At 41.7% G+C, this 27,138-nt stretch overlaps 1 protein-coding gene and 1 pseudogene across 1 annotated transcript in view; one reads left to right on the top strand and one right to left on the bottom strand.

Annotated features, from left to right (window-relative positions):
* The window catches only part of LOC148010135 (pre-mRNA-splicing factor SLU7-like), a 39,117-nt gene extending 17,328 nt beyond the window's left edge, over window positions 1-21,789 (bottom strand). The window contains exons 1-3 of the mRNA XM_087673007.1: window positions 21,636-21,789; window positions 21,398-21,561; window positions 21,188-21,300 (exon numbers count right to left, since the gene is read on the bottom strand). Of these exons, the coding sequence (XP_087529133.1) occupies window positions 21,188-21,300; window positions 21,398-21,561; window positions 21,636-21,651 (293 nt within the window). The 5' untranslated portion in view covers window positions 21,652-21,789. The remainder of the gene's footprint in view (window positions 1-21,187; window positions 21,301-21,397; window positions 21,562-21,635) is intronic.
* Window positions 16,404-17,818, top strand: LOC148010136 (uncharacterized; annotated as a pseudogene).
* Window positions 21,790-27,138: the final 5,349 nt, after the last annotated feature.

Below are 27,138 nucleotides of genomic sequence, written 5' to 3'. Positions count from 1 at the left end.
TGTGATGGACATCCTCCTCACTATCCTCGGACACTCGCAACCCCTCCAAATGATCTTTCAAATCCAAGAATATCTATTCTCTGCTTATGGACTGTCTTCACACATCCCTTGGATCACTCCTACACACAAATTTACATTCTCTGCTCCATGTGCCCCTATCCCTCCACCTTGGGCTTCTCATGCAGTTACCATGTCCATACCCAATACACCCATATCCACATTTGAAACCACTGTGCACACTTCTCGTACGCATGGTGGTCACTCGAGGATTACTTCCCCAGTGTAACCCCACTCCCCCACCTTATCCACCCTTTTACCCCCATTACACATCTACTCTATCTCCTAGCACCACCACTCCTGTTGCAACGGCCAAGAATACCTTCACTGATAAGACTTATTTTAAGGAGTCAAATTTCACCATTTGATCGAACTTCATGCAGCAATTGAGTCAAATCTCAAGGTCTTTAGGACCTCGTTGTTGATGCCAAACCCTCAATTAGCTCACCCTGATCTCATCCTTCAATGGAGAGCCCGCCATGCCATAGCCGATGTTAAGTTAATGCAAGGGTTACTTCCTAAGTTCCACTCTCAATTACAACATCTTCTCCTCACATCTGAGCATCGAAGTCATCTCATTGAACACTATATAGCGCAAGATCACTCTCTACGTATCAATCTCAATTTTGAGCTTCAGGAGTTTTTCATTAAAGAAGGCGATGATCTGTAAGTCAAGTTGGCTGAATATCGACGGTTACTTGCCGAGTTTGCCACTATTGGCTCCCCAAAGTCAAACGACAATCATGTCACATTCGTCTTAAACAAGTTGCTCGACAAATACTTCCATTTTATCCAAAACATTATCTCACTACCTAGATTGCCAATCTTCTACGAGTTTGGAGTGCTAGTTCTTGTGTTACACGAGACTGCATGATCAAGTCCACAAGGAATCCTCCACACACATCCATTTGGAGGGGCGAGGGTTAGTTGCCTCTTTTTCGGGAGGGAAAACCAACAATGGCAAGAACTCGCAAGATGCAAAGGCAAGCCAAAACAAGGGTGACAGTCCTTCCTCCAACGGAACCAAAGAAATATATCCCCTTAGGCAGCAAATTCCTAGGATAAATCAATTATGCGCACATTATCAAAGGTCAAGCCACGTGGACAAGGAGTGTCATACCAAGGCCCAATGGTTTCATCTACTTGGAGTTTTGCTCTTCTACCAACATGGAGGCTTCCCCTCTTGCAACGGATCATGCAGCATCTCTCTTGATGCTATCCTAGCAGTGTCTTTTATCCTTGCTTTTCTAGTAGGGATACTTCATTATTTTCATCCACATGGTTCTCAGCACCACACGAAGACCGACATCCTCGAGCCAATCTTCTCATTTGTATAGGGAATCCATTGGGCAGCTCTATAACTATGGATCAATTGTATCATGTGAAATCATTGAAAGATACAACAATTTATAACTAATTTGGAGCATATAAAAAGAAAATTCCAACTCTTCTATAGCGGAAAATGAATATGAGAATTAGGGAAGTGTAAGGCAAGACCTAGCAGAATGTATATGGTGAATATCACGGTAAATAACCTTTGGTTTTGGACGTGAAAGGAATGTTAGTTTGCAAGGTCTGAATTTACTCAATTTGACTATGAACTACATGTGCCAAGGTTAGAGCAAAACACTAGGATTGATGCATGAATTGTGCTAGGGTTTCATAAGTTGATCAAATCAATTTGAATCTAAGCTTCGCACGTATTACACATTGTCACAAGGATGTGAAATTTAGTTACTTTACTTAGCATAAGTTAATCAGATGTGCAAATGTGACTTGCACATGTGATATGCAAGTTACTTATTTGACAATGTAAAGCCAAGGACCCCAAGATGTCAATGGGTGTCAAAGGCAAAACTTGTAATAAGTTGTGTTTGACACTTGTTAAGAGTGTAAATGGAAGATTTGTATCACATTTGGACAAGGTTGATGAGAGCAACTGAGGACATTGCCCAAGAGAATTTCGGGCTGATACAAGAGCAAAGCATATGGGAATCATTGATACTACAGGAGTGTTGGTTTGTGACAACAAGATACTTTTTATTTATGTGAGCTTTGAATATTGATTTAAAAATGCCATCAAAGGCATCATGTGAAGATATGCTAGGGTTTCCACCAAGGAAACACAAAAAATACGACCATGACTAAAACACAAAGACTTGGAAAATGACGACGTGCAAAACTCAAACCCTAAATGTAAAACTCAAAACTCAAACACAAACAAACACAAAAAGAGAAAGAGAGAGAAGAAGAACTCTGAAGTGAATGAATGTTGTAAATGAATGTAAGAGTATGCAGAATGCTCAAGGGCAGAGCTAAAGAGTGTCGGAGTGTAACATCCACCAAAGATGGATCCCGAGTGCTCAAACCATCAGTCGGAGATGTCGAAGTGCTGAACAATGACAAATGCTAATCACCAAAGGCTTTAAACAGCCAATGACTGCAGAGGAGGTGGAGAATGATACAAGTGGTGTTATGTCCCTAGACATCCGGATGGGCACTGATAGCATTGGTAACAGTGGTTACAAAGTGACTTAGCGCGAATGCACTAAGGGCAACTAAGTCTTAATTTATAGGACTCAAGGAGCTATTGTGCACATTAATTGGTATCAGAGCATAAATGTGCAATTGGGTGCATATTGAGTCTTATAAATTAGGACTCCGCTATCCTAACCCCAAAGTGTTCTTAGTGCATTCGCACTAAGTCACTTTGTAACCACCGCGACCAATGCTACCAACATTCATCTAGATGTCCAAGGATATAACAAGTGGCCTGTCGGACAACAAAACACAAGGCTGCAGTAGTCATCACCAAAAGGGGCAGCAACACATTGCCTAGCTCCAAGAGCTGAAAACAAAGGGCAGGCAATTGGAACGATGATGTGGACTACTCATGACTGTAGGTAGACAGCAAGCGCAGCAGGCTGAAGGCTCCAAGCAGCAAGGTGCCACCTGTAGACAAGCCACCAAATGCTAGCAAAGGAACAATTGTAGTCAGCAAAGGCTAGACAACCGGTAGACAAAAGCTAATGGTTGAGATTTCCACGCAGATGCGAGAAACCTGCACACAAGGATGGGGCTAAATGGTGCCTATTGAACACAAAAACTCTCCAGAACCGCTCTCAATTTAATGAAGCAGTTGGTAATTTACTGTTTTGGGGCTGTTTTAAAGAGCTAATCAATAGGTAATGAATTTTTAGCTCAAAATCCCCTCTCAAGCCCAAAACTAGAACCAAGAAGTGATTGGAAGAAAAGCTTAAGCCCAATTTTACCCTAAGGCATCCCACCCCAAAGCAACCAAGCCTCAAGGCATCAAACAAAGGGTGCACTTCGGCTGCCCAATGGCCTACCAAGACTACAGAGGCAATAGTTATCTGTTACATCAATAAATGTAACTTATTGGGAAACAAACGCGAGAGATGACCGTCCGGGTGCCTTGGACGCCCGTATGGGGTTAAGGGGAGCTTAGGAAGTTAGTGAGTCATAAAAATTAGTATAACTCACCAAGTAATGACGGCTGGCAGAAGCGACACGTCACGTCGGATCTGACTCCAGCATCTTCTTGAGCGTGGTTGGGTGGTGAAGGGCGGTCTCTCGTGCTTCCGGGGTGTCGTCACAAGAAAACAGTCACATAATACTGGTATCAGAGCTACACGATCTGAAGTTGGTCCACGCCAACTACCACTTCGGCCATGTCCCACCCCACTGCACAACGAACAGAAAGCCTTAATCCACGATTCTTGCGATTGGAGACGAGCGTCCATATTCAGGGCGAGTCATGATTCGAATACGGGCGACGTGGCTGGTGTTTAGGGGGGTCCAGGCGACCCCGTAATCTGTCCAGGCCGGCGCCCGACTCCAAGCGACCCGTAATCTGTCTGGGCCGTCGCCCGACTTTAGGTGACCCCGTAACACGTGGCCAATGGCGTCCTTCCCTTTCAGTAGTAAATCTTCTTCCGCATCCAGCATGACATGGCAGCTCAGCCCTTCCCTTTCGGTAGTAAATCTTCTTCCGCATCCAGCATGACATAGCAGCCCAGCTTTCCTGCTCGACAGGAAAGCACGAAAACTCCACCTCATCTTCCATGCCCCGATTACTGTCACACTACTCGACAAAAATCAGGCAGACGAAATACAGGGAAGTGTCCCATCCTTGTTTCCAAATTTCTTTCCAATTCCAATTCCAGTGTATAGAAGGAGGGGAAGGAGACAGAGGGGGTAACGGAAGGCTCTAGTTCCGGGAACCACCCTATGGTAGATCCCCATGAATCTGAAATGCAAGAAGAACCCTGGAAAGAATTTTTTGCTACACGAGAGCAATTTGATGATCTAATTGCTCGTGTGCAAGCACAAGGGGTTCGAATGGAGTTGCTAACTCAAGCACTCACCAAAATAAAATCCCAATTAGCCTTATTATTAGAAAGGGATAAAGGTAAGGTAGAAACCTTAGGTATTCCATCTTCATCGAAAGATCTAGATGTGACTATGCGAGATCCTAGGGAACCCCACCAAAAGCTGAGGGATAACCCAGTGTTAAAAGATATGAAACCCCCTCAGTTTCATGGGGAGAAAAAAGATAGAAACAAAGACACTATCTTTAACTTCCTCCAAAAATGGGAGGATTTGCACAAATTAAAGAATACTCCACCACATCTTCAAGCGCTGGAGGCCAATTTAACCTTGGGGCCAAAGGCATACAAATGGTGGAAAACTTTAAAGGAGGCAAATAAAATACCTGAAACTTGGGCCCAATTTGAATCGGTCTTTTTGAAAGAATTCCTTCCTGAATATGAAATGGAAAGAAATTGGGAAGATTGGGATTTTGTCAGACAAAAGGGAAGACCTTTGCTGACATATCTCGAGGAATATCGTGAGATAATCCTCAAATTGGAAGGAATAGATGAATTTCAAAAGACAAGAGGATTCATAAGGGGACTAGATAAGGCCTGTAAAAAGGAAGTGAAAAGGAGTTTACCTAAGACGCTTGAGGAGGCAATTAAATTTGCATTAATCAATGAAGATAATACGTGTCGAAGTGCACTCACTAGTCTCACCGACTAAGGAATTTGAGGCCTCAAAATTTGTTAGCAAATCCAAAAGGAAAATGCCATTCTTTAAGGGTAAGAAACAACCCTTTGAAAAGAAACAATATGTACGGCTGAAGCTAAGTCAAGATGACTTTGATAAGGCCCAAAAAAAAGGTTGTGTTTCAATTTGCCTATCTCCTAACTATGCTGCTTGGAATTGCCCTTAAAGGAAAAAGGGGGAAGATAAAGGAAAGGATAAGGACAAGGGCAAGGGAAAGGAGAAACAAATCCATGTAGTGCAGACCCTGGAATTAAAGGGGCATGAAAAGTATAAATCTTTAGAGGTCTTGCACAAGGATGTACAACACACGTGTTATATGCCAACTTCTATGTGGTAACCTACCTTCGGGCCACATGATTTAGTTACAGTGAATGGATCGATAGGTGGAAAAAGGGTTAGAGTCATGATTGATGACTCTGTCACCCACAACTTCATAAGTTATACACTTGTCAAAAAGTTGAAACTTCCCCAACAAAAGAGTGAGTATCAATATGTTGTTCACATGATGCAAGGTCAGGATAACAAAATATGGGATACAATGGTATCCAATTTGGAAATCCAGATCCAAGGATATAAAGATAAGCTTGATTTCCAGATTATGAATATGGAAAGAGCCGATATCGCTTTAGGGAGGGAGTGCCTATGGGGATTGGAACCATCCTTAAAGCATAGTTATCATCATAATACACTGGAATTTTAAAGGGATGGTAAGACTTTTGTGATTCAAGGTGAACATGAAGTATCTGATAACCCTTTGATATGTTCCTTTGAAGTTCAAAAGCTGATAAAGAAGGAAGCTTGTGATGTATATATGTTATGATTCCTTCCTGTACAGGACACTTTTACTTCTTGTAATATAAAGCAACAATTTTCTTATGCTTGTGAGTTGAATGTAAATAATGAATTAAGTGGTTTGTTAGATGAATTTAAAGATATGTTTCCATCTGACTTACCTAGTGGCCTTCCACCAGATAGGGGTGATGTAAATCACCCAATTGACATAGATAGGGATACACGCCCTGTTTCTAAACCACCTTACAAGCTAAGTGAAACACAGCACCAAGAAGTCGAAAGACAAATCAAGGATTACCTTGATAAGGGGTTTATACAACCCAGTAATTCACCTTGGGCTTTGCCAATTTTATTGGTGAAGAAAAAAGATGGTTCTATGCGACTTTGTGTTGATTATAGAACACTTAATAAGATAACGGTGAAGAATAAATTTCCTATGCCTAGAATGGAAAATCTCTTTGATCAATTACAAGGGGCAAAATTCTTCACAAAGATTGACTTAAGATCAGGCTATCACCAAGTAAGAATTAAGGCCCAAGATGTTCCTAAGACGGCATTTCGTACTAGATACGGGTATTATGATTTTTTGGTGATGCCTTTTGGTCTCACTAATGCACTAGCTACTTTTATGAAGCTGATGAATAGTGTGTTACGGCCCTATCTAGGACACTTTGTAGTAGTCTTCTTGGATAATACTTGATCTTCAGAATCAAGAGAAGAACATTTGGAACACTTACGGTTAGTATTCCAATTGTTAAGAACCCACTCCCTTTATACAAAGAAAACTAAATGCGAATTCTTTGCACAAGAAGTCAAATACTTGGGACATATTATCTCGAAAGAGGGAATCAAGATGGATTCAAAAAAAGTAAGGGCAATTATTGAATGGCTATCTCCAAGGAGCTTGGAAAAGCTGCAGATCTTCCTAGATTTATCTAGATTTCATCGTAGATTCATTCGAGATTATGCCAAGATAGTTGTTCCAATGACGAACAAACTTAAAGGGAAAGGAAAGAGCTTTAATTGGCGAACAGACCAAAATGAAAGTTTTCAAAAACTTAAGGTAGCTATTACTACAGCTCCAGTATTATTAATTGTGGATCTCAATAAACCATTCGTGGTTGCAGCTGATGCCAATGATAGGGCAGTAGGCGTAGTCTTATTACAAGAGGGTCGACCGGTTGCTTTTTAAAGCAGGAAATTAGACCGTGCAAAACAGAATTATTCCGTTTATGAGAGGGAGTTGTATGCAATAGTACATGCAACAAAGAAATGGAAGCACTATTTGTATGGTGTCAAACTTTTGATCTTGTCGGATCATGAAAACATTAAGTGGCTTAATGACCAACCGGATCTACAAGGGCGAAAAGCCAGATGCGCCGAACTCCTCCAAGAGTTCGACTATGAGATAAAGTATAGAAAAGGAAAGTACAATATAGTGGCTCATGCGCTCAGCAGAACGTCCATCATAAATGAATTGAGTTTACTCGGTTCACTTCCGATTTGCTTGAATCCTTAAAAAGGAAATGCCAGGTTGATCCGGCATATTCCAACATATAGGAAGCAATAGGAAATGGGGATCCAAAAGGAAGGGCTTCCATTGAGAAAGGAATATCTAAGGATGTTCAACAAGGAAATGGAGTATCAGGGGTTACTCAAATGGGATTCAAGTGGAAGAATTTTACCATTGATAATGGTTATTTACTCTACAAGGGTAGGGTATGTGTCCCGAAAGATGAAGAAATAAGGTGCTAGATACTCTTTGAGTGTCATGATACCCGTAATGCGGGACATCCAGGAGTTAATAAGACTTATAGTCTTATTAAAAGGCAATTCTATTGGCCTGGAATGTATAAGGACGTCCTTGACTATGTGGTCAAATGTAATAAGTGCCAAGTTAATAAAGCTGAAAGATTGAAAATGGGAGAACTTCTCCACCCATTAGAGATTCCTTCGGGAAAATGGGAGAGTATCTCCATGGACTTTATTGTCGCGTTACCCAGGACACAGAGGAGGCACAACTCTGTGTGGGTGATTGTGGATAGGTTAACCAAAATGGCTAGGTTTATTCCAACTTCAACTAATGTTAAAACACCAGAATTTGCTAGATTGTTCATAGAGAATATATACCGATTGTATGGCCTTCCAGCAAATATAGTTTCTGATCGGGATAGAAAATTTTATAGTCAATTTTGGTGTGCTATATTTAGAAAGTTGGATACTAAACTTAGCATGAGCACGGCGGAGCACCCGCAAACTGATGGGCAAACTGAAAGGATTAACCAAATCCTTGAAGATGTGTTGAGAGCATATGTAAGTAAAAGACAAACTAATTGGGAAGAGTATTTACCCATAGTGGAGTTTGCATATAATAGTGCCAAGCACTCTTCCACTGGATATAGTCCATTTATGCTAATGTATGGGTTTCAACCCAGAGCTCCTCATGCAATAGGACTGCACAAGGAAAAGGTTTAGGCAGCAAAGGATTTTTTGGAGGATATGAATAGTATGTTAAAATTTGCTCAAGAAAATACTAAAAAAGCTCAAGACCGAGTTAAGAATAGAGCTTATGCAGATCCTCACCAAAGAGACATCTCCTTTGAGGAAGGGGAATTGGTCTACCTTAAAGTGCCTGAACAAGCTAAAACCATGAAAACGAGACGATGTCTAAAGCTTTCACCCAGGTATTGTGGTCCTTTCACAATACTTAAGAGGGAGGGGAAACAGGCTTACAAGCTCCAACTACCTACTAGTAGTAAAATACATCCAGTTTTCCATGTAAGCAAGCTAGGAAAGAAGTTGGGTGATATGGATAATCTAGTCTTAAATGATAAGATTGAGGAGCTATTTAGTGACCAATCTGTTCCACATGAACCAGAAAGAATTTTAAACGTTCGTAATAGACGAACAAGGCATACTATTTATCAATAATATCTGGTAAAATGGAAAGATTGTTCAGCAGAAAGCTCAACATGGGAGCGAGTAAGTACTTTAAGAAAAAGGTTTCCCAATTTACAATTGGACCTTCCAAGTATCGTTTTCAAGGACGAAACCGGTTCTTAAGGGGGAGAAAATGTTACATCAATAAATGTAACTTATTAAAAAACAAACGCAAGAGAGGCCTTGGGTGCCCGTACGAGGTTAAGGGGAGCTTAGGAAGTTAGTGAGTCATAAAAATTAGTATAACTCACCAGGTAATGGCGGCTAGCAAAAGCGACATGTCAAATCTGGCTCCAGCATCTTCTTGAGCGTGGTTGGGTGGTGAAGAGCGGTCTCTCATGCTTCCGGGGTGTCGTCACAAGAAAACAGTCACGTAATATTATCTTACCAAGGAAGTCCAAGTAATCACCCCACAAAGGATAGGGCATCGTACAAAGAGAGTTCATCGACTGCCTAGCGGCCTATCAAGTCCTACAAAGGTGGATGATACAACATTGAACCCCTTTTTTCTTTTGGAATTAAAAGAGGTGGTTTGCACCCAATTTACCTACTATGTCTCGTGGGGAGAATGAAAAGGGAAGGTTAGATCCAATACAGTACAAAACAAACAAGCTAACCCAACAATCGAGGATATGTCCATCAACACATCACTACCAATAAAGTGCCTAAGGAGGTGGAGAAATGGTTCTAAATGGAGATGCAGAGGATAACCTAGGAATGGATGCAAAGAGTGCAATGGTTGAGGAGCTAGCAAACCAATCAGCTAGTCCTTCAAGAATACTAAAAGATATAGGCTGCTGAGACTGTCCGCGAGCGACATGTCCAACGGCTACAAGAACAAGAATAGATGGGGCAGCAACGCGAGGCGTAGCCCCACTAGACTATCTAGCAAGAGTGGAGGTAGTTGCAATGGTCTGCTAAGGTTCCAACCTATTTTTCTTAGGGAATTGTTGACAAATGGTTTAAAGAAGGGATGTCACCCTTGTTTTGGCCTACCTTCGCATCTGGGGAGTTCTTGTCACCTCCAATTTCCGTTGCAAAGAAAAGGTAAGTAGACCCCTCTCTGTAAAAGTATGTGGAGGATCTCTTATGGACTTCATCGTGCAATCTCGCATAATGCAAGAATTGACACTCGAACTCATAGAAGCTCGGCAATTGGGGCAACGAGATAATACTTTTGATGAAGTGGAAGTATTTTTTCAGGCAACTTATTTAAGAAGAATGTAGCCTAATTTGTCATCTCACTTCAGTGAGCTAATCATAGCAAACTCAACGAGTAAGCACCGATATTCGACCTGCTTGAATTTCTAATCATTCCCTTCCTAAATGTAAACTCCTGAAGCTCAAAGTCAAGATTGATACATCGAGTGCAATCTTGTGCCGCATAGCAGTCAGCTACGAAAGGATTTATGCAATCTCAAGGTTTCCATGGAAGTCAAGTGGATCACTGCTTATACACTAAAAAGGCAATAGATGGCAGCCTGATTATCTTGGTTTTGTATGTTGATGACATGCTGATTGCTGGCGGGGATACTAATGCCTTAGATTCACTGAAGCAAAGTCTTCATAGCAGCTTTGACATGAAGGATCTTGGTGATGCAAATCACATTCTTGGCATGCGAATACTCAGAGATACGTCGAAAGGATTACTCTATCTATCTCAGCAAGAGTATATCTCCAAGGTTTTATAGCATTTCAATATGGAGGGGGGGAAAACGATTGGGGTTCCATTGCCTCCATATGTGAAACTCGATGCAAAGGACAGCCCTACATCTGATGATGAGAAGGCTGAAATGGCGAAGATACCATATGCTTCAGCTGTTGGCAGTTTGATATGTGCTATGGTTACTACACATCCTAACATTGCCTTGGCAGTGGGAGTGGTTAGCAGATCCATGGCAACCCCTGGCAAGAAGCATTCGGATGCAATGAAAGGTATTATGAGATACCTCAAAGGCACAAAGGAGTTGTGCATCTGCTTTGGAAAGCAGAAGGCATCTGTTATTGGCTTTACGGATGCAGACTATGTTGGTCATGCGAATTGCAGGAAGTCCACTTCTGGGTATGTGTTTACTTTCACAGGAGGAGCAATCTCTGGGATACCAGGCTACAAAAGTGTGTTGCATTGTCTACTACAAAGGCAAAGTATGTGGCTGCCACTAAGGCATGCAAGGAGGCTTTATGGCTTTCACGTCTAGTGGGAGAGCTTGGCATCTCAAAGTTACCTGTTCTCCATTGTGATAGTCAAAGTGCTATCATGCTAGCACGGAATCCTGTCTTTCATGCAAAGACAAAGCACATACAGGTGAAGTATCACTTCATTAGAGATGTACTTGACAACAAGAGCATTGAGCTTGTCAAAGTGCATGCAGATGATAATCCTGCAGACCTTCTCACGAAGGGTCTTCCAATAGAGCGGTTTGCTCATTGCCGACAGATGATGGGAACTGGACAGATATATGTTTTTCAACTTTGTATATACCTAGACTTAGCTGATTCTTTTCTCCTCTTAAGGCACATTGCCTTTAGGTGGGAGGTTGTTGGGAATAAAGGCCCTCGTGCCTTTAAATGTACTCGGATGTGAACACACCCTTAGCACTTGTACTTACACATATATATCTATCTAAAAACCTAAAGATACAGTCGTCATTGTACCTAAAATCGTACACACTCTCTGCTCTGCTCTCTCTCTCTCTCTCTGTCTCTCCACGACTAAGAAACACCTACTGTCTCGATCTTCATGCCTAACCTGTCACTACAAGAGATGACAAGGCATGACAAACATGACTGCTAACACCCCCTCTCAAATCCCGGATGTGGCAGAAGGCCAAGGGAGAAATGCATCCTAGGGTGGCAAGAAGAATGCCAATGTCAATGAAGTCCGTCAATGAAGATTGCCAATGTAGAAGCTCCTCACGATCCTCAAAAACCCCCTCTGAAACACTAGGGGCTAGAAAATCCACAACCGCATCACCGAGATCGTCCCCCTCTGAAAGGGATGGGGGGTACAAGGGAACCACCGGAGGAGAGGGTGGAGGATGGAAAGCTGTGGAAAAGAGGGTGCACAAGTGGGAACGGGTGTAGCAATAGACAACTGACTCAGAGGACCCTACATAAGAGAACGGGAATGGAGCCTGTAAAGCCCGCTCTCCTGCCAACCTATGGCGATAACAGAAGATTTTCACATTTCTTCTCATGTTTGCTTGTAGACATGTCTATTCCAATCAATTTGAGTATCTAGATGACCATATTCAAAGTTCATATGACAAAGTTATGGCTAAGGCAAGTTGTAGCCAACAAAAACAATGCATGGTATGATGTTCCGAAACTTTCTGTAAATAGGCCAGCTGCCCTCCATACAGCCTCAATCTCATTTATGCAGGTTTCAAGGCCTCTAGCTTTGTTGCCCACACCCCATTCGTAGAGCACATCTCAACTGAAGCTGCCCATTGTTATCTACATCCATCAAGCGTCTGTTTCCAACCTTGTCTTTGCGGTAATCACTCCCAGGTGTTGTCACCAGCTATCGCCCACCTTCCAAAAGGCTGCATTCGCTGTTCCGTGGCTGCGCACTCTATGTTTACTACTGCAAACTACCTGGCAACTATTCCTACACCTGCAATTGGTCCTTCCAACTACCGCCCAATACTCTACACACTCCACAATGCTGCATTTGGTCCTTATTGCTACTACCCAAGTCGTCTACACCCTTCACATATTTGCATTTGCAGTTTTTTATCTCATCTACTGCCTATCTGCATCAAATCCAGCCTCCTTGGCTGCGTTTGCTGGTGTTTGACTCTTAGAGACTGCCTTTGTTGCGTTTCGGGATCCATCAAGACTAAAACACACTCTCCCACTCAACACCTCTGCCTCAACCCTCAAGACACGAGAGTTCGAGGTACAGTCTTCATTTCTACATAGTTTGTTTGCTACATGAGCATTGTATATTCAGTATTTAGTCATTCATTCAGAATCTCTATGTTCATTGTCTCTAAGTTACCCTAATCCCAATTGTGTTCTTCTAAGTCCATGCTTTGTCATACACCACGAAACCTCGGTCTTTGATCTAAAAGCCCTTTGCAAGAAGCAAGAGCAACAAGAGAGCAAGATGACTTCAATCACAAATTCACCACATCATCATGATGCTCCCGAGCCTAGAACATCAAGACATGCAATTGAGTGGGCTTCACAGCTTGCTCCCCCATCTGACATGACTAGGACTACCATGGAGTCCACAAACCATACGAGATCTCATGAGCCGAGTATGATCTCATCCTCATGTATTGAGCTCAACAGCAGATTGAAGATATATTTGAGTTTTTCCCTTTAGATTCGGTGCACCATCTAATGATTTTGCAAGAAGGAGGGAAGTTCCACAAAGGTCCGATCACCCTTACGTGGAAATTGGCATGGAGAATAGACCATTTTCTTCTCCACCTACATTCACTCCCATGTCAGGTACACATGCTACCACTTCTCAATCTTTTGATTTTACTCCCTCTTTTCTACAAGATATCTAGATACTCATGATGAACAAACTCTTTATACTAAGTATTGGTACATTAGCCCTAAAGGGAAAAGGTATTTCCAGTTGCACTCAAGAAAATGTAAACAAAAATTGCAATAATCTATGGTGAGTGCTCCTTCTTCATCATTTCATTTTGCTTTTACATCTCATGGTCAATATGATTTTTGTGATACAATCTGAAGTCTATGCACATGCACAAGGACAGAATCTTGCACACTCATAAAGAGAAAAGATTGGGCTCTAAGTTAAGCCGATCCTGAAGACCAACTTGATCCATTGTAAAACCAACGCAAGGATCCTCCATTGGATGGGATATTGGGATACAAACAAACGCCCATAAGTCGAAGGTATCAAGTATGCACTCTACTTAGCATGACCAAAGGGAGTAATTTGAGCCATCAAGGCAATCATCATTGGGCAATCATGGAAGAATAGGCACCTATACAAAATATTGTCAAGATAGACATGTGGAATCCTTCAATAGGTACCCTATTAGAGACAGAGAAGCAAGGGGGGAATGAGGCCACTCCAATCTTCTAAACTTGTCAAAGTGATCATCTCTAGATAATTTTGGCTCTTATCTTTGATCTTCACGTCACTCTTCACAACATTTTGACTAGCAAAACTACCTATTTGAAGTAAAATCATAGAAACATGGAACGCCCGTTCCGGGCCTTAGGAACGGATTAACGCATTCCGGCATGTGTCTACTAGCGAAACGCCCATGGAACGTTCTTGTCCGTTCCTAGCCCCGTTCCGCACCATTCTGGGCCGTTCCAGCAGCCATTCCCTGTTTGGAACGGCCGTTCCCTGGAACCTGCCTGCTCTCACCAGCTCCCGTCTCTGCCGCCTGCTCCACCTCCCTTGCCCGCCTCCTCCCGCTTGCCTCACCTAAGCCCTACCGGCTCTTACCTCTCCTGCCCGCCTGAGTGAGTGAGTGGGTGAGACACACACATGAGATAGATATTAGATACACATACACACGTCACACATATATACAAACATGTATGCATGTGTGGGTGTGTGTGACATATGATTACTAATCATGTTGCTACTAATTGTATTGTTGGTCCCCCCTTGAAAAGCGTGATCCATTAGGTCACTAAATTGGCACGTCGAACATGACCTTTTCAATGCCTACCATACTACTACCCATAATCTAGTTGTCCCATATTGTACCTAGCATATCATACCACCCTTCTCACTTCCACCATGCTACTAGATAAACCAATTTGCAATCTTTCAACTAACTTAATCTATGAGCTCTCTCTCTCTCTCTCTCTCTCTCTCTCTCTCTCTCTCTCTCTCTCTCTCTCTCTCTCTCTCTCTACATGTATGCATACATACATACATACATACATACATACATACATATATCTATATATATATATATATCTATATATATATCTATATATATATATATATATCATAGTGACAGGAAACGGCCGGAACGGCCCCCTAGCACGCGGAATCGCCGTCCCCGGCATGTATCTGACGCGGACCGCGTTTCCAAAAAATGGAACGTTCCCTGTCTGAAACGGGACAGGAAACGCCACGTGGCAAAATGACTTGCGGGCCGCCCGCGCCCAGTTTTCGCCCGCGTTCAATTTCCGCCCGCGCCCTGTTCTATTGCGTCCCGCCTGCTCGCGCCTGCGTCCCGTCTACTCCCGCCTGGCCCATTTCTCCTGCTTCCACCTGGCCCAGTTCTCCTGCCCCTAGGCCCAGCCACCTTCTTCCTTCTCTTCCCTCTCTTCCTTCTTCTTCTTTCTCTTCTTTCTCCTCCCACCTCCAACCTCTTCCTTCTCTTTCTTCTTCTTCTTTCTCTTCTTATTCTTTCTTCTCTTCCTTCTCTTCTTCCTTCTACCTTCTCTTCTTCCTTCTACCTTCTCTTCACTTCTCCCTTCTCTTCTTCCTTCTTCCATGAACCTTCTTCTTCTTCTCCCTTCTCTCCCTTTCCCTTCTCTCTCGACTCTTGAGTGAGTCTTGACTCTTGAGCCTTCTCCCTTCTCTCGAGCCTTCAATAATCAATTTTCAGCCTTCAATTTTTCCTTCTCTCGACTCTTGAACCTAAGGCCTTCAATTTTCAGCCTGAAATCATAAATGGCTTCATCTTCCCGCCCTGCTCGTCGGGTTGGTGGTCGAGGAAGAAGGTCTGATGATTGGTCATGGTGGGAAGAAGTAAATGCTGACCGCCCTTTGAGTGGTGGAGGATCTCGACCATGGACTTGCAAGCTTTGCCCATACAAGCGAACTAGTGGAGCAAACAAGGTAATCCATTGAGCCAAGCATTTGTATTTCAAATTTTTATTGATTTTAATTTTTCAAAGTTACTTAAATATTAGAATATGGACTACCAATTGCCACTTGTTCCATTTTAAATTTTAATATTCATGCATAATCAGGTCCGAGCTCATCTCCTACATTAGCCAAATTCAGAGGTGCAGTTTTGTCCAAATGTGACCTTGGAGAAGCAAAGGGAGCTTCGTGACTGTGTAGCAGGTCAACAAGCTTATCTTGCATCTAGACCACGACGTGTTGCAATTGACCCTGCAACTTTTGTGACACCATCCCCATCAGATGTATCTAGAGCAAGGTCAGTATCAGGAAGTGTTACCTCCACACCTACTACAGGCATTGCATCGGCCATGGCATCAACAACGCCACATGTTGCACGTAGACAAAGCACACTTGATGCTAGTTGGGATCCCAAGAAGAAGAAAGAGGTGGATACATCAATGGCACGCTTTTTTTATCATGACCACATTCAATTTCGTGCAGCCAGGTCAGAGTATTTTAAATTGATGTACAAGAAGATTGGTGAGTATGGCCCTTCGTATGTACCCCATCATCAGAGACCTTACGCACCACTTTGCTCGACAAGGAAAAGCGCCTTGTTGAGCAAGCAGCAGTGACTAGAAAGAGCATGTGGGCTAAAAATGGAGTTTCCTTGATTGCTGATGGTTGGAGTGATACACGCAAGCGACCCATTCATGGTATGGTTGCTTATTCTCGTGGGGAAATATATTTTATATCTTCACATGATGCATCGAGGACAGGAAAGTCAGCAAATGTACTTGCAGCAGAGTGGGTTACAGGTGTTGAGCTTATTGGCCCAGAGCATGTTGTGGGATTTGTTGCAGATGGAGAGCCTGCAAATAGGGCAGCAGGTGCTATTATTCAAGGATATTATCCACATATCACAGTTTCATATTGTATGGCTCATTGCTTGAACAACCTACTAAAGGATATTGGTAACCTGTCATGGATTGCACCTGTCATAGAGCAAGGAGCTCAAATGGTTAGCTTTGTTTTGAATCACCAATTTCTTCGCCATTACTTTTCTTTGCGGTCGAAGAAGACACTTTTAAAATACTCTGATACCAGATTTTCCTTTAACTTCTTGATGCTAGGCAGGTTAAGAGAATGCAGTGGTGCCTTGAGACAGTTATTTCTTAGTGATGAGTTTACCTCATCAACATTGGCAGATACTCCTACAGGTATCTTATGCTTGGAGAAAGCAAATAACTCCACTTTTTGGGATGATGTAAAGCTGATAGATGCTATGGTATCACCCATTGTACATTTATTGAGGGTTATGGATGCTATGCAACCTTGCATTGGCAAGGTATATGAGGCTATGGACAGGCTTAATGAAAAGTTGCAGGAGTTGGCACCAAATGATGAGGCGTATGAGGAAATACACCATTTAGTTGTGACGAGGTGGAACTCCTATAGCTCACCCATGCATGCAGCTGCATTTGTTGTAGATCCTGAGTTCCAGGGAAAGGGTCAAGAGAATGATAGTGAGGTTATGGATGCATGGAGACTTATATTGTCTCGTCTAGTGCCTGATCATGGCACTAGACGAAAGATCAGAGATCAGCTTTCATGTTATAGGACCTTTCGGGGTTCTTTTGGTTGTGGGGATGCACAGGAGGATCGCTGTAAGATTGGGGCAACTTTGTAGTGGGAGGACTATGGTTCGGATGGTCCTGAGTTGCAGCAACTAGCCATCCGTATTTTGAGTCAGTCAGTTAGCTCCTCTTGTTTGGAGCAATTGTAGAGTACCTACGCTCACATTGCTTCAAAGAAGAGGAACCGTCTTGGTGTGGAGAGGGCAAACGATCTAGTATTCGTTAGTGCTAATTTGAGAATGTTATGTAACAGTATGACAACAAAGCCTGATCCATTCACAGAGTGGGAGATGCAGCAAGAAGAGGAGACACATGCTGATGTTGAGGGAGATGCAGCAATTCATGGTACACATGATGATGAGGCTGGCACTTCAGGAGTGGCTAGAGCAGCCTCAGATCATGATCATGATCTTTGATTTAGCTTACTTATCACGAGTCTCATGATACATGACACATTTACATTATATATGATATTATGATCATTGATGACACTGTGACATTTGGGTTGTTGACAGTTGTGCCATGTCGATATTATATTTGTACTTGAGTCTTGCAGTCTTGCAGTTGCCCTTTGGGCTATTTTGGCATGCCGCATTTTGCTTTAGTCTAGAGATTAGACTTTATATTTGCAGTCTTTTTTGGGGCAATGAGCATGTTCTTTCAAAGATTAGACTTCAATTTCATGTTTGTAATCTTTTAAGTTTTTTGGCAATGATACCATAGGCATGTTCTTTTAGCTTAGACTTTTAAGTTTAGTTCGTTGTTCATTGTTTTATCATTTATGATTTTTGGCATACGTATTATGGATTTTATTATTTATAATTGAATAGCTTACCTCTTGAGCCTTGTAAGTTGCAATTCAATTTCTAATGAGTAGTTTTAGAATAATGCATGATATCTTAAAGTTAAAACTTAAAATGATTTGTCCTTGTGGATTATATACCTTGGTTTTAAGTTTTAACACTCCAGAGTCCACATGGATTATGAGTGAAATATTAATTTTTTTTCATGAATTTTGATTTTTTAAATGTCGTTCCCGTTCCCACGTCCCCATTCCCTAGGTTTGGTGTTCCCGTCTCCGTCCCCGTCCCCGTTCCTCGTTTCATGTTTCTATGATATATATATATATGTGTATGTATGTATGTATGTATGTATGCCGTTCCCTCCATTCCCGTTCCCTAACTTTAGCCGTTCCCCCCCGTTCCGGGGGGTCCCGTTCCCCGTTCCTAATAACTATGAGTAAAATACATTGACTCCTTGTCTGAGTCAAACCCATCAAACAAGTAGCCAATAGCTCTTCAAGGAAATCTACAAACATGCAAAAAACTGTTGTGTTTTGGTGTCGGCTGCCCGAACAGAGGAGAATCAGCTACACCTTGCAAAAATAAGTTGTAGATGCCCACACACTTCGTAGAAGGCCTTAACAATCCAAAAAATCTATGCTCTTTGGAAACCAAACAACAAATAGAGTGTGGTCTCATCTTTGTAGAACCTCCAAGCCCTCTCTTTTGGCGATGATACCATGTGAGTGCGTAACGGAAGAACACAAACACAGACAGAGAAGGGCAAAGAAAGACTACAATGAAAGAAGAGAATGAAAGAAGAAAATTTGCATTTAACTCTAAGAGGAATGCTGAATACAATGTGCCTTGCAAACAACCCAAAGCATCAATGAGGGCAATAGATTAGGCTAATTACAGCACTGGATGATGGAGAAATGCCATTGGATATTGGAGCGTGCTGCAATCTGCAAAACAATGAATGACCAGCCACTGGAGGGACTGATATAAATAGCCAAAGAATGAAAAAAATTGTCTGACCATTGTCTAAAAATGCCACAAACACCAGCCAACCTGATCCAAGTGATGAAGAGGCCGAAAAAATGCTGATCACAATCTGCAGAATTTGCTACTCTCAAACAGCAGTGTGAAACCAACCTCCAGTCATTGAAAAAGAAATGCATTGAACAGAATAATTGGGACACCCAATGTGAACACACTAAAACACTGACTGAAAGTGTATTGCACTGAAATGCACACTCTAGAATGTGCAGAAAACAGTCAAAGCTCCAATGTCTCCGCCGTCAAACGTCAGCCAAGAGATGACAGAATGAAATAAAGAAGGCTAACATAGTTCTCCTATTCAGTGAGTCTTTTATACATTTGTTGATTTATTGTGTCTACGTTGTTAAACTTAAAAATATGAATTACACATTAGATCTTCATTGGCTCATTGAAACAGCCCCAAAACTCAAAAATTACAAGTTTTTGTGCCCCATAAGTAAACACCCAAACTTTGGGAGGATCCACATCTATAAATAGGATTGGCAGATTGACTTAAACAACCGCTTTACATGATACTCCCTCCGCCTTAAGGGCAACTAGTCCTCTCGTTGAATTTGATTGGAAATGAGTTGAGAGCTCCAACTTCCCTTTATGTCTCTTTGCCCTCTTTCCCCCTAGGCCTATCTCCCCACGACCAATAGCACAATTGTTAGGACTTTGGAGCTTTAAGTGAGTAAAAACAAGTCTTACTATGCTTCACAACACAATGCGTGTGAACAATCCCATAGTGTGTCACATGTCAATAAGTGGTTGACTGACAAAAATTTGTGATAAGGTTGAAAAGCTATATAACAAGTGTTATCATGCTTGCTTAGCATAATGTGTGTGAACAAACCATTAGCGTATCAAATGTCAATAAGTGGTTGGTTGGCAAAGATTTGTGATAAGGGGAAAAAACTATAAAACAAAGTAGTTGGCCTCTTGCTAATCAATCAAATTCATTCTATCTTGCACTTGCGTACTTGACTCTCTCTTTTCTTCATAATGGTCTCTCTCTCTCTCTCTCTCTCTCTCTCTCTCTCTCTCTCTCTCTCTCTCTCTCTCTCTCTCTCTCTCTCTCTCTCTCTCTCTCTCTCTCTCCAGCCATGTAATTTCATCCATCGTAGCTTCCTTAGTGCACATCCTATACTTCAAGAGCTATGGGCTAAATGTTGTTTCCATGGGTGCCAACAACAATGTTCTCAATTGCATCCTTGCTAAGTGCTTCATTAGGAAATGATAAGTAGACCAAGAATATGCACAGTTATGTGTGACAACTACATAGATGTCTTATCGTCAGGGATTAAAAATTTTCTACCATCATGTGTGGATGTGTGTGGAATAAGTCAAATTTCCACTATCATGCGTTGATGTGTATGTGTGAATAAGTCATCTACCTACATAGCCCCACAAACAAATGTAGTAAGACACATTTTTTCTTGGCTTAATAGTTTTCCTAGCCCCAATTTTGAGGGCCAGGGAAGTGATAAGTGCTCGCCTTCTCACACTCAATCCAACCCAACTACAATGACCATGATAGACGAGGTGTTAGTGGTGAGCTTTGTTCACAAGCAAGGGAGGGGGGCATGAATGGACCAATTCTTTGCCTTGGGTCCCAACCTAACTTGTAGTGGCTGAACAAGTCTTAGTGTGCTGGCTAAGCACAATGTGTGTGAAGAATCCCTTGAATTGGATAGGAAACCTGAGCACATTTCCATAAGTGGTTGATTAAGACAATGAACTTTCCCTCTTGCTGATTCATTCAATCTTCTATGAAGACTGATGCTACTGTAAGATGCAATTTCTAATGATTGTGTAGATGGAATTGGTGGACCTGGATGGAGATGTTACTTACCCACAAATCTCCTAAGAGTTTCCCCCCATAAAGTTAGGCCTAGAATTGAATGACTGACCTGATTATTGATTGTGCTGACTTGCCAGTTGCAAAGCCATTTTCCTACATGGCTCTGAGTATAATATTGTCTTCTAACACCTACAACCTGATGATGCAACAGGACAAGGTATAAGGCAAGAGTACTCACTTGACACAGGCACCTTTTCTGTACTTCTCAGCCTGGTAAACCTTTGCTCCTCTATCATACCAATCGCGTGTGTAGTTAGGGTCAGACTTCCATTTCCTCTGATGCTTCAAACTCTGCACAGCACAGATCAAATCAAACAGGTAAGGCTACATAAAAAACTGGACCATTGCAACAACGAAAAATGACTATCTTTCAAGTTAGTTTCCTTACCGGCCTCTCTGCGTTGAGGTACCATGGTGCAGAGGACATATATTGAGGGATATGAGGATTGATCTCCTTCCCATCTTCATCGAGCTCGGCAGGCGCGAGACCAGCCTTCCGCGCCTCCTCAAGCTCCAATTGCTTCCTGTGATCCTCCCTTGATTTGAAACCGACTGCGGAAAACAGGAAAGACAATGAGGAGATGATAGAGAAATCAAAGACAGGCTGCTGGAACGGGTCGTAATACCTGCTGCCGTTGCCATTCTGTGCGATGGCAGATCAAGTTGTTAGGCAGATGACCAGATTGCAATGAAAATATGTCGACACAAAAATAACCAGACCACCAGAAAGGCCTAAAAGCCTTCGCGTCGTAATTCATCGGATGCTTTTATAATGGCATGATGGCATGAAGGCTACTTTATAACAAGCAAAGCACCATTAATGAACTTATCTGGTTACAAATGTAAATGTCTCCAAAGGTTTTATTTATTATATTTATCATTCTTTTTTTGAGTTTTATTGACTCTCGGACAAAGTACCAACCCTTGAGAAGATTATATTTCCTCAAATTTAGTGCTTCGGTTGATAATTCACATTGGATCCTCAAATCAAACTCTCCATTTATACAAGATCGGGTCAACTTTATGCTGACCTTATATTGATGAAGTGTTTTCAAATGAATCAACAAAATGACAAACTATATGGCACCAATGATCCATTGATTTGATGTTGCTCTGAGTCAGACAAAAACTTAATAAAAGTGCATCATGAGAGCAAATAGCGAGGGAGTTTAAGCGGGAGATAGTGGTCGTTTGTTAGGCAAGTTTAGTGGGAAGTCTATTCCCCCCATAGTGTGCATGACGCATGCAAGAAAAGAGGATGCACGAGGATGTTTTGGATGCTAGGTCTCTGAAGACTCTAAGGTCTTATGGGAAAAGTGTGGAAATCAATACATATACTATCCAAGTAAAAAATGTACATGTTGATCTTTGAGAGAGGCTTCTTCCAACAAGTGTTGGTCAACTTGAAGACTCAATGGGGCTAGGTTTTCTCCTACTCTATTAGTGTCAAGGGAAACCTAGTGCACATGGTCTCATGGTCAGCAAGCTTCTCATCCTCTGACGTTCTTTTGTTATGGTGCTTGATCTAGGTCTCCTTCCTAAATCTAGACTCACTATTTTGACACTAATGTAGAGAGATCAATGGTTCACTTGGTAAAGTATTGTATGTCCCCTGCTCCATATCAAACCTAAAGGGAGACCACAAGGCATGTATCCTTTGGGATATGTGAATGGAGCCCCTAAAGTTCTTCATCCTTGCCAAGATCTAACATGTATCTACTCACAACTTCTGCTACAATTGTAATGTCCAAGAAAGTAGCAATCATGGCATACACGAGACTGCCCACACATGATACATAGGGAACCTTAGCCATTTCAGCCATTTCCACATCAAATTTGGGACAACCATTAGCATTAAGTTTCACATATATAGGCAATGGAGTGCTTATTGCCTTTCCCTCCTCCGTATTGAAAGGTTGCAACACTTTGCTTACATAATCATTTTGGGATAGATAGAGCAATCTCTTTGTTTTGTCCTTGATTATGCACATACCAAAATGTGATTGGCAACCAAATCCTTCATCTCAAAGGTTTACATCAACCTCTTCTTTAGGGGATTGATCTCATACTTGTTTGTCCTATCAACCACATATAAGATCAACACTATCAAGCTACCATTAGGATCCACGACTACTCATGATCATTTAAAGTCAAAGAAAGAAGGTGTCAATCAACAAAGCATCAACCTAGAAATAGGAAACATTACAATAGTAGTCCCATGAAACGACTCAATCTAGTGAAATGGATCCTAAGAGGATACCATCTGCACCTCTAAAGGAGAGTCGAGAGGAGTCACAAGCAGCTTGCAAACCTCCTAAGGAAGCCAAATTACAACCTACTACTTCCAACAAAGTTATGGATCCACCACAAGAGTCCTTCACGACTACTAATGAACCAACAATCACTAGACATCCCACTCAAACTTCCAACCAAAAAGTGGAACCAGAACAATATTTGCCCCCGAATGCATCTCAATGAAATTAGATTCTTGTTGGAAGAGAGGGGGAGAGACAGAGTGGAGTGGAAGATGAGCCTCACATCATTGTTGTTCTTCTTCCATTATTCTTCCATCGTACAAACTGAAAGAAGCTTACACACATAGGCATGACTAACCAAGACTAACTGTGGTTAAGTCATTGATTTACACCGACTTATTGAATGTCACACATGTGTACAGTTGTATCCACGGTCACACACATAAAGATAGACTAACTGAAGAGTAACGGGAGCTTGATATTCTAACACTCCTCCTCAAGCTTAAACCATCTGATAAATTCCAAGTAGCTATCTAAAATATATGAAGTTTTCTTTACCAAGTGACTTGGTAAATATGTCTGCTACTTGGTCTTCAGTCTTCACATGAATCTAGTCAATTTGCCCTGTAAGAACCATTTCTCCGATGAAATGATAGTGAACCTCAATATGTTTGGACCTAGCATGGTAGACAGGATTGCTAGCCAACATAACACTGCTGAGGTTATCACAATGCAATCTCACTCTGCTTTCCAACTGTATTCCCAAGTCTTTCAGCAATTTCATCAACCAAACTGCTTCGCAAGCCACTAAGGCAGCTCCTATGTACTCAGCTTCTATACTAGACAATGCAACAGTAGGCTGTTTCTTACTCTGCCAACTAATCATATTGTTGCCTAATCCAAATGCATAATCACTGGTTGACCTCCTGTCATAGGCACAACTAGCCCAATCAATATCAATAAGCCCTATTAAGTCAAGGGATTTTTTATATTCATAAAACAGCCCATAATCTATAGTACCCTTTACATATCTCATGATCCTCCTGACTACATCTAAATGTGGTTTGCCAGGCTCCTGCATGAACTGGCTAATCAACCCCACTGCATAACATAAGTCATGACGGGGGTAATAGTCAAGTATATCAAGCTGCCCACCATCTGTCGATACATCGTCGTATTCTCTATGTCATTTCCAACATCAATCTGCAGCTTGACATTCTGATCAAGAGGTGTCTCCATAGGCTTGCATTCAGCCATACCATACTGCTGTAACATGTCATGAGCATACTGCTTCTATAGCAGCCATATACCTTAAGGCGTAGAGACTACCTCAATCCCAAGAAAATACTTTAGTTCACCAAGGCCTTTGACTCTGAATTCAGCCTGTAAACATGATTTAATTTCAGCAATGCCCTCTTCATCATCTCCAATGATGATAAGATCATCTACATAAACCACTAGAAACACATATCCATGATCTGTCTTCTTTGTAAATAGACTGTGATCTACATCACCCAATCTAAATCCATGTTGCTGTAAATAATTGTTGATTCGAGCATTCCATGCTCTAGGTGCCTGTTTCAGTCCATATAAATCCTTTTTCAGCTTACATACATGTCTAGGAAAGTCTGAGTGAACATAGCCTTCAGGCTACTCCATATATACTTCCTCAACCAAATCACCGTTCAAGAAAGCATTCTTGATGTCCATTTGCCATAATTTCCAGCCTTTGCATGCTGCCAAAGTAGTTCTGACTGTTGCCATTTTAGCCACCGGACTGAAAGTCTCCTCATAGTCAAGGCCATACTGCTACGCATACCCTTTTGCAACCAGCCTGGCCTTATAGCGTTCTAACAAACCATCTGACTTGCACTTAACCTTGTACACCCATTTGCAACCAATGGCGACTTTGCCTTCAGGCAACTCAACCAATTCCCATGTCTCATTTTCAGCCAGGGTTGCATACTCCTCATCCATGGCAGCACACCAATTATTATCTATAACTGCATCATCAAACTTTGTGGGTTCTTTGTAACCTGTTACACCAGCCATATATGCATAATGGCAGGCCAAATAACCAATGTATGTAAACCGATCAACTGGTTTTTTGAATCTCTCAGATCTCTGTAACTATGGCTCACTTTGAGCTTGCCTCTCATGAGGTAGTACATAACAACTCTGCCTTGCTCTAGGCATCATAATAGATGGAATGCCCAACTCACTATCCAAGCTATCATTGCTAGACGACTCATAACCTACTGTAAGTGGACCTGCACATCCTCAAGCATCTTTTCTTTTCCCTTATCCAATCTCCCCCTCACTGACATATCCGTGTCAGTGGACGTAGGAGTACGACTCCGCAAGCGTCGAAAAACCAATGTAACACCTTGCATGCTCTCTCAATCCATAGCTTATGAGCCCTTTTCTGATCATTTGTCAAATTCCTTTCATGTATTTCAAGTTCAACCTCATCACATGTACATAAGTCCCAATAACCTTTGCCAACCAAAAAATTCTTCATACAGAACTTCCATAAAGCAAAATTTTTGTTGTCCAACTTTTCTCCCACAATTTGAGTGATATTGTTAGTGCCTTGAGCATTTGCCATAGTTGCAGCTTAGGTATTCAGTGATGTATACAATCTGTAAGTATTTGACTCCTTTTCCTACAATTTAGGACTAGTTTCCTACTATTTAGGACAGTTTCCTACAATTCAGGACAGTTTTCCTGACAACCTGCTTGCTATAAATTGTATTCCAACAATGAAAAAACATAGTCAACTGAGCATAAACCAAGTTCAAATCAGTTCAAAACATTATATGGTAGTGGCAAAACATCCCAGCAACAAACTATGTCCATACGAGTATCAATGTTTGTAATGTATGTAAGTAGCAATACCAAATACAGCGAGCCCACTGCTATAACCAGTAGTATTTTCTTTGTTAAAACAAGAGTATTCAGACCTCAAAACAGCCCCAAAACATCTCATTCAGTTGCCACTCTATGCAGGAGTTGATACATGTCCAACCGGTTAGAATATATTGCATGTATGTCAAGTGAAGATGATATGTATCCTTCCTGCAGACAATAACTAGTCAATACCCTGGTATAACCAGTAACAAATCAGTCCAAAATTTGGACTTTTAGCACTCACCATATCCCAAAAAGCATCTACCACTCAAGTGGTATGATCCAAGCAATTGTCAGTAGCAAATAAGCATCACAGATACTTCAACCCTATAGGTATATTGTTTCCAAATTCAGGACAGCAACCAATTCACTATTTCCAGCCTGCAAATAAGCTCCAAAACTGAGCATTAAACACTCCAATATCATGCTCAAATGCATGATAATAAGGGCATATATATTGTTAGGATGAAAGCCACCAGTGCCCTAGAATCACTTGTTGTTTAGTGCAGTAAACAACCAGTTTGCACAGGTCTGTGCTGAATATCTCAAAATCTGTGAAGAATTTGAAAAAACTTTCTTCTGCAAAGTTGTAGATCACGTTGAAAAGATTTGGAATAGTGGGCCGTTTCTCCAAAAAACATTTTTGTAGCAAGGTATAGCTTCTACAAAAAAAATGGGATGTAGGCACAGTCTCCTTTGATGAAGTTTTCTTCAGATGTGATGTCTTGATGTCAAATGGCCACTGCCAAGCCTTCAGGCTTCAGGCATTCAAGCTCTAATAACATGTTGGAAGAGAGGGGGAGAGACAGAGTGGAGCGGAAGATGAGCCTCAGCTCATTTTTGTTCTTCTTCCATTATTCTTTCATCATACAAACTGAAAGAGACTTACACACATAGGTATGACTAACCAAGACTAACTGTGGTTATGTCACTGACTACACTGACTTATTGAATGTTACACACG

This window comes from Lygodium microphyllum, chromosome 30 (assembly GCF_053477565.2).
Source record: "Lygodium microphyllum isolate KBCC chromosome 30, Lygodium_microphyllum_v1.1.10, whole genome shotgun sequence".
NCBI classification, from domain to species: domain Eukaryota; kingdom Viridiplantae; phylum Streptophyta; class Polypodiopsida; order Schizaeales; family Lygodiaceae; genus Lygodium; species Lygodium microphyllum.
This window is presented reverse-complemented; position numbering and strand designations above follow the sequence as displayed.